Here is a 9077-nt window from a genome sequence, read left to right on the forward strand (position 1 = left end):
TTATTAAAACAATAATTATTAAAATAAATAGTAATTTATCAATTTATTTACCTTGCTGCATTATAAGCAGGCGCACTATCTGTTACAACAGCTAAAAGAGGTATTTTGAGTTCATCTAATTGTGACATCATTTCCTCTACTTTTAATCTAACTTCAATATTTGTTACTCTCTCGCTACTTATGTCAGAAGCTTTCCATACATATGGTTGTCCATCAGATGATGTGAGTACCGTCCCCATTAATTCTTGTTCACGAACATTTGTCCAACCATCAAAAGAAAGGGTAATTCCTACTCTATCTAATACTAATTTCTCTAACATCTTAATATCAAATTCTTTAACAGCCTCATCTAAAATTTCATTTGATAGGGTTTTTCGATCTGGCAATTTAATTTGTGGATTAAGAAATTTAAATAATTCAATTACCTCTGGATTATTTATCCAAAACAGTGAAAATCCACAAGAAATAGTAACTTGTAATAGATGCATATGAAATTTTATTTTATCTGCACTTGAAAGAGATCGTGTAATAAATGACTCCATGGGGCCATAATTTGACCATTGAGAAGGTAAAGATGTCAATGAAGAGTGTGAAGAAAATGATTCTCTTCGTTCAACTATTGAATCTAAAGTTGGATCAAAATCATCTACTATTGAAAAAGATGTGTTAAATGTTAATTTTATAGTAATAATGAAACATATCTTATATCTATTTATATAAGAAACTACTTACATATTCTTTTACCCAAAACTGTACTTTTTTGTTTATTAACTGAAAATACTTCATCTTTTTCCTGTTGATTATATAAAGACTGAAAGTTTTGACAGTTTTTGAAATGGTTTAAAATTCTGTCAGTCTTGTCTACTATTTTTTTTAATTCGGGATGATTTTCACCAAGCTTACTAAAACACGCTCTACAATAGCATATTTTATTAGTAGCACCACTTTTTAAGTTTGTTGAAATAATATATTTCTTTAAGCTTTGTACCATTGTAAAGAGATTGTAAAAAAAACTTTATGTTAAAAAGCTTTATTTTGTAGAAATTATAGCGGAGACTAAATGAAATTTTTTTTTACGCGTTTTGTTATACAAAAAAAAGATTGTACGAAATGTACTAATTTTGTACTAAATTTGATTCGTACAAGTGTACTACCACTTTGAAATGTACGAACATTACTTGTACTAAGTACAGTAGTACTAGTCCGAGTATTGTACCATGTACTAGAATTTTCTTAGTACATATGTACTACCACAACACTGCTCGCACTCATGTAACTCGAGTTGACTCGAGTTGAACTCGCACTCGAGTCAGAAATTTCTTGACTCGAGTCAACCGAGATCACGTGGTTTATAGTGCCGGCTGAACCCTATTGTAATTCCTGCTGGCACTATGACCATAACGGTCTAGGTAAAATTATGGATAAGTTTTTTAGCCCGCACTTTGACTCAAATTAACTCGAGTCCTGACTCGAGTACTCTTCAAGTCAAAAAAATTCTTGACTCGTTTTACTCGAGTTGACTCATCCTGACTCGAGTCCAAGCTCTAGCACCGTGCTATCATTATATCATTAAAGAAAGAAAAACAGTATTTTCCTTAAATACTATAATAAAAAAATATTATTTAATAAAAAATTATTTTTTCAAAAAAATTAATTATAGTTAAAAATGCAAAATTTTCCGTATACATTTGAGAAATTTTACATCTGCAGAATGAAATTACTTTGACCCAAGGTTTGTTTCATATAACGAAAGTGCCAAAAAACTATACTGTAAAGTGAAATATAACTGTGTAATTCCACATAAAATATTCATATTTTGAAGAATATTCAAGCTATCTTGATAAAGATTAGTATTGAGCGAGATGTTCCATATATACTGAACAACCTTCTTAGACCTATTTCATTTAGCTAAAAATAAATATAGAATAGTAATTTAATTTATAAAAACGTATATTATGAGAAAAAAAAAGCACTCACATGTATAATATCATTTTATTATTTAGCGTTTTTTATTGTTTTAGCAGATTTTTAAAAAATATTTTAAAATAAAAAAAGGAAAAGAAAAGAAGGAGAGAATTTTATTGTAAATGGCAAACAATAAACGATTAACTTTTATGGAATTATTATTTTGGATCAAGGTATAAAAAATATTAATGATATTATTGCACATACTAACTTTATGTCAATGAATTGATTCATCTACTCTATGAATTTGACATATACAAGTTCCACTTAGCTACTGTATAAAAGTAATAAAAATTGACTCCAGTATACTAAAATTAGCAGTATACATTACATATTTGTTTATTTCTGATTTTCTTTTTATAAATTCTGTGCTAATTATCTACCTATTCTCATATTAACTTCATCACTTATTATTTTGCGGATAAATGATTATATATATACATTGCTATTATTGTTCATTAAACTTATTTATAAAATGAATATTATTTCTTATTAATTATAAAATAAAAGTTCATAATTAGAAAATCAATGAAAAAATACAATTTTTCTTTTTTTGCAATATAATAGAGATTATTTTATTCCAAAAATGGTATTATATATAAAAATACAAAATTTGAAGAAAAATATTTTGATTTAATAAATATAATTTCAAAATTGAAAAGTAAATAATTGGATTTAAATGAGATCATATATATATAGAGGATATCAATAATCTAATTTTAATTTTATAAACTCTTGGTTTTTTTTTTTTTTAACTGAAACAATTTTTTTTAAAAATTTCAAAAATTTTAAAATTTTTTTAAAATTAAAAATTCTTATTTTTACTTAAAAAAAAATAAAATAAAATAAAATAATAATTTTTTAAAAACAAATTTTCTTTTTCTGATTACTATATATATATATATATATCAAACTAATATATAATATGTATTATAACTATTATTAATGAAATAATTTTTTTTTTATTAAATAATTTTTTTTTATTTTTTGTATTGAACATTCACAAATCAAGAAACTATAATAAAGTATATAGTTTTAAATTTTCATATCAAATTTTTTAATTTACAAATTTAATTCTTTTTTACACAATTTTCATTTTATAATATTATCATGGCTATTTTAAATCTTAATATAAACAACATAGTATATAAAGCATGTATTATTGTTAAAATTGACATTTTATTACGTCATATTTAGGGGTGGGACTGTGGACTTTTAGTAAAATTCTTATGTTACAGTTGTTACACGCACAACACCAAGTGAAAATGACCAAGCCCCATTTAACATATTAAAGAAAATACACATGAACAATGGTTATAATGTTTTATAATAATTAATCATATAAATATTTTTTTAATTTTAATTATTAAATATTTGATACAAACAAATGTTTATAAATAATATATATATATATATTTATCTATTCTTTCTTTAGATTTTTAGATAAAATATAATAGATTCATTTTAATATAAACTAGTATAGTAAGATAAAGAAAATGTTTGCCATAGAATATTAATAAAGCACATTATGCAAAGAGAATATTAATAAAGGACATTATGCAAAGAGAATATTAATAAAACATTATGCAAAAAGAATATTAATAAGGCATTATGCAAAGAAAAACTATAATCTTGATTTGCCAATGTGAGCAAAAATGAAGAAATCTTACCAGGGACCATATATCAAGTAAAAAAAAAAATAGAAGATATGCTGAGTACAAGAACAGCTCCTCATAAACTTCTTATTAATAATAATTATAATTACATTTATCAACATCATAGTAAATATAAAATTTACTAATTAATATATTTTAAATAAAAAAGATGAATATAATGACTTGATCTATATTAAATTTATACAGATAGATTGTATGCAACATCAAAACTATATATAGCAAAATGCCTCGCTGTCATAATTAATAATAGATTATATAGTATATTAAATAATAAACCTACATGTCAAACTTTAATAGTCTTGGCAATGGAATAATCATATAAACCAACTTTTTATCAAAATATACTACAAATTAACAAGTATATGTAACAATATAAAGAAAATGTGATATTATACTCTTCATTCTCGAGTAATGTCTGGAAAGGCCTCAATAATCTTTATATATATATATATATATATTAATCTTTGAATTGAGAAATCTTACTAAAAAGAGGCAAGAGAACTTTTAATTGGCCAAAGAAGTTTTCACTACTTTAAGATATTGGAGATGCAAGACTATTAGTAATAAGAATTATAAATAATATGATAAATTCTAAAAACAAACATATCAGATTGAATAAAATAACTAATATCAGATCGAAAGAATAAAGATAACAATTTATTATTACAAAGTTTTTGTATTATTTGCATTCAAATATATTACAAAAAATATATAGGCTACAAAGTTTCAGTTTATAGGGCGAAAAATTATTTATTTTCTCAAAAAAAAGATTATTTTTTTAAAAAAAACAAATAAGATGCATTCAAATTCTAACGGTCAATTGTAATAAATGAGGTAGATTAAACATGTGACCTTATTTTATTATTAAGAAACGTCAGTTCAATGTAGCTTTAGCAGATTACCATACAGTATAAGTATATATTAGACTGAAGCAAAATTTCGACATATTTTACTACGGCTTAACGTCGAATAACATTGATCTTTATGACATCCAGCAAACTTGCACAATTTGCAAAAAAAAAAAAATTTTCGTTATAATTTTTTTTTAAAATGATAACACGTTAATAATTACATACATGACCTTATACAAAGAAAATATTGTTAAAATTATATTTCAATACGCGAAAGTAGTAACTTAGAATTTTGTATAATCATGATCATGAACTTAGATGATATATTAAAATATAATCTTTATTTTTTTAATAAAAAAGTACAAATACAATGTCGATATAATGAAATTTTAGTATGTAAACGATACAAAAATAATCTTATACACTAACAATATCATCTTATACAAACAATATCATCTTATATACTGACAATATCATCTTATACACCAACAATATTAAAGTCTTATATACTAACAATATCAGGGATAATGAAACGTGATTTTTCCTTCGATACATGATAGAATGTTACCATCGGGATTTATGACTGTATAAAAAAGAAAAATTAATAATTAAAAAACTTTATATAATAAAACATTATAAAAAAAAATACATAATAAAAAATTAAAAATACTAACTAAGCGTTCTTGCATCATATTCGATTGAAGTATTTACGACATTTGTTGATGGTTCTACCGGGAAATTTATGGTAAAATCATAATCACCATTTATTGGACAGGTGGAACCATTTGGTATGGCAAACATTTTGCAAAAATCGATTATGTGTTGAAGAAATATTTGATTTTCATGAAATGTTGTAATATTGTATAACGCTCCATTTTCAATAGGTACAGTTGCTTTACCAGCAATACGACCAGTAGCCATTTGGCCCGCGACAAGTGGATTCGGCGTGAAAGTGTATGTAGTAATTTCATTAGGAAAAGTGCCGCCGCCGATGCAGGGCTTGAAACCACTCAGTGCGTCTTGACGTCTTATAAGAGTTGATGATGATGAGAATGTTGCAAAAAACAAGAAGATAAAAAGTAAAATATTCATCTTTATAAAAACTGTTTGTGAAAGTATACGCGCAAATATTTGAAAAAGAAAAAAAAGGGGGATAAATTTGAAAGTGATGAAAAACGAACAGAATTGTATCATATTTATATGTTAAAAAACGATGAGAAAATTAAAAATTCGTTAGCCGTTAAAAAAAACGCCTTTAAACTCATGTCAATAAAAATGTAACTTTTTTTAGATAGATAAAGAATAAAAAGAAGAAGAATATAATTACGCCTTCATATTATTTTATCATATAATAATAATCATCAAAAGAGTTATCTCCCGTTGTTCTAATTATAACTATATCCACATTTAGAAAAACAACAATAATCATTTGTACGTACACATATTGCGAATGATCAGCCGATTTCGGTAATTATTATAGTATGAAATTCTTGGTCAAATAATAAAAATTTAAATAAATTTCCGTAAATCATATTAAAATATTCAGCTTTATAGGTTAATATACAATCATGTACATAAGTCATCGAAATGAATTCGAATTACCGATAATCGAATCTTCGAATCATTCTAGATTTTTACAATTATTTGATTATCAATCAATATCTTATTATTTATTATCTTTCTTAAAAGCTTATTCGAATTCGGAAGTAACCTTTAAGCGTTTTATGCGTGTAACAAATTAGAATAGAATTCAGATTTTTCATTGAGGTATAACAGATAATAAAAAAAAAATAAATAAATAATAAGGTTCGAATTCTTGTGTAACATATTGTGGCGCTTGTAAGAACATTCGCTTGAAAACGAACTTGGTTTAATTAGAAATGTTTAATTAGAAATGCAAAAACGGATGACGTTGACCAAAATAATTTAAAAAAAATGTTCATAGAAATTATCATTTTAAAAATGTATTTTATTCTTTAAAATTAAAATTTGATACTATAACTCTATAATATGATACGAAAAACGTCATTTATCATATTATATACTAATTAATATATCAGATGTTGAAGTTTTACCACTTAAAAGTCTTACTTAGAATTTTCATGTTAATATCTCATAATATATTTTTATTCTTCTTTAACTTTGTTATTTTTATGTCATGCTTAAGATGAAATTTTCAAATAAATTATGACACATTAGTTAAAAACATTCTTAGTGTATTCTCTATAAAATTCTTTAAATTCCTTAGATGCGGCACCCCATGAATTTTTTGCCATCTTAGAAGTATTACTGACGTTGGTATTTAATGCCCATAGTAAGTGTATCCTAAACATAATAAAGCTATTGCATCGCAAAAAATTTCTAGACCATATTGTGGTATACTTAAAGAATATTGCCCATTTATAATAGATAATACTGGAGAACTATTTAATAATTCCTCCATTGAATTTTATGATATTATTAAATCAAAGAACATTGCTTAACGTTAATACAAAAAAAAAAATATTTTGCGGATTTTCTTTTTCTTTGTAAAAAAATTATCGTGTGAAATTTTTTTGATAGTCCTTATACAAAAAAAAAATCCATACTTAATTTATGTAAGATTAACTGTTTACACCTCTGCAACTGCGGTTAATAACCGGTAAAAAACCGGAACATTGTCGTACGTCAAAATCACCAGTTTTAATCGATTTAAGAATTTTTACATGTGATGTGGAATGATTTTAGTTGATCTTCGCATTCACAGCCATATAATAATATAAATAAGAAAATTTTTTTCTTTCTCAAAAATAATAAATCATGGTGAACAAAAAAAATCAAATAATTACGATAGGAATCAGGTAATAATAATAATCGATTTTCATTAAAAGTATATTATTATAAAAATTTTTATTTTACTTATATGAATTATATTATTTAATATAGCGGTGCTTCTTGTACTGGTAAAACGGTATATAATACATTTTTAAATACATTCTTTTTTTTTTGCAAAGAAAAAAAATATATATTTTTTTGATTATATATTAATAAAATATCTTTTTTTTCCTAACATATATACAGACATTTGCTAGTTTGCTACAAAAAATATTTCCAAATTCAACAATATTACATCAGGATGATTTTTTCAAGGTATGTAACGTATTATATAAATTATATTTAATATCAATGAACTTACACATACTGTACAATCATATCAACAGAAAAAAGAACAATATCCAATTGATCCAATAACTAATCTCGCAAATGGAGAATGTCCTGAAGCGTTAGATTTTAGTTCTTTTATTAATTCACTTTATAATTTACGTACTTCACCAACTTTTATAAAATCATTTAAATCCAAAAAAAATCATTTAATTGATAATATTGAATCTGATGAATTAAATGATTTAATTAAAGAATTAAATGATCAAGTTCAAAATATTTTATCAAATAATAATAATGAAAAAGAATTAAATTTTGTTATAGTTGATGGATTTTTATTATATATAAATTCTGATGTTATTAAAGAATTAGATATTAAAATATTTTTAGAAGCTGATTATGATACACTTAAAAAAAGAAGGGAATTTATTTATGGTAAGAAAATACCTGATAGAAATTGGGTTGATCCTCCAAATTATTTTGATCAAATGGTTTGGCCTAATTATTATAAAGCAAATAATCATATAATTAATAGGTATGTTTTAGATGGTGAAAATGATGATATTTTGAAAGATTTAATTGTATTAAAATCTGGTAATCTTTCAATTTTATCAAAAAATATTAAAAATGTTGTAAATATTATTTTGGATTTGATCAAAGTAAAATAATAATAATAAAGTTCAAAAATCATGTGATTATATTTTTAATTTGAATTCGGAGATTCTTTTTTCAGAAGTAAATTAGGGGTTAAAAAAAAAATCGGGTGATGATCTTCAGTTAACGCCATATCAAAAAATCAAATAACCGAATTTCCTAATTTAGATAATTTTTTGTTCCGAAATCATCGTTTTTAAAACAAACTTTAATGTTTTAAAACAAGTAAAAATGTCTACAATGCATACTCCTATAAACATAAATGTATAGAAATACTTATTCTCTTTTTATTTATAGTTAGTTCAAATTTATTGGTTTAGTAATAATAGGTATTCAATCAATTGGAATCAATCTTACAATATGATACTATCTGATTGTGAGAAATTTTTGTTGGTGATTTCTTAGATGATAAAATCACGGTGATATGGCGATATGAGAGACCATGTGTGATAGAATCTAATTAAGATACGAATTTTTTTTAATTTATTATTTTAAAAAAAATTAGTACAGTTATTACAATTATTTTTAAATGCAAAAATATATTACCCTATATTTATAACGTCCAATTATTAAATATAGTATTATGGATAATAAATACTTAATTAGACGTTTTATTTTACTTATAATAAATACAATTTACTGAATATTAACGTTAATATATCATCTTTTATGTACGAGAGTAGTAGTGTTTCGATCCGGATAGAAACCGTTATTCGATAAGTTAAAAAATTATCCATAATATTTACATATTTAATTAAAATTGCGATATTCATTTAATTAAATAAAGTGT

At 23.8% G+C, this 9077-nt stretch overlaps 2 protein-coding genes across 2 annotated transcripts; one reads left to right on the forward strand and one right to left on the reverse strand.

The window, feature by feature from the left end:
• Window positions 1-5010: 5010 nt before the first annotated feature.
• On the reverse strand, window positions 5011-5584 carry OCT59_008534 (uncharacterized protein; the record flags this gene model as incomplete). The annotated part of the gene is made up of 2 exons (XM_025311938.1): window positions 5011-5075; window positions 5167-5584. The coding sequence occupies 2 exons, from the start codon at window positions 5582-5584 to the stop codon at window positions 5011-5013; spliced, it is 483 nt and encodes a 160-aa protein (XP_025166886.1).
• Window positions 5585-7291: 1707 nt separating this feature from the next.
• OCT59_008535 (uncharacterized protein) lies at window positions 7292-8301 on the forward strand (the record flags this gene model as incomplete). The annotated part of the gene is made up of 4 exons (XM_025328397.1): window positions 7292-7332; window positions 7418-7442; window positions 7553-7621; window positions 7693-8301. The coding sequence occupies 4 exons, from the start codon at window positions 7292-7294 to the stop codon at window positions 8299-8301; spliced, it is 744 nt and encodes a 247-aa protein (XP_025166887.1).
• Window positions 8302-9077: the final 776 nt, after the last annotated feature.

The sequence above is a fragment of the Rhizophagus irregularis genome, chromosome 16 (assembly GCF_026210795.1).
Source record: "Rhizophagus irregularis chromosome 16, complete sequence".
Taxonomy (NCBI): Eukaryota; Fungi; Glomeromycota; class Glomeromycetes; order Glomerales; family Glomeraceae; genus Rhizophagus; species Rhizophagus irregularis.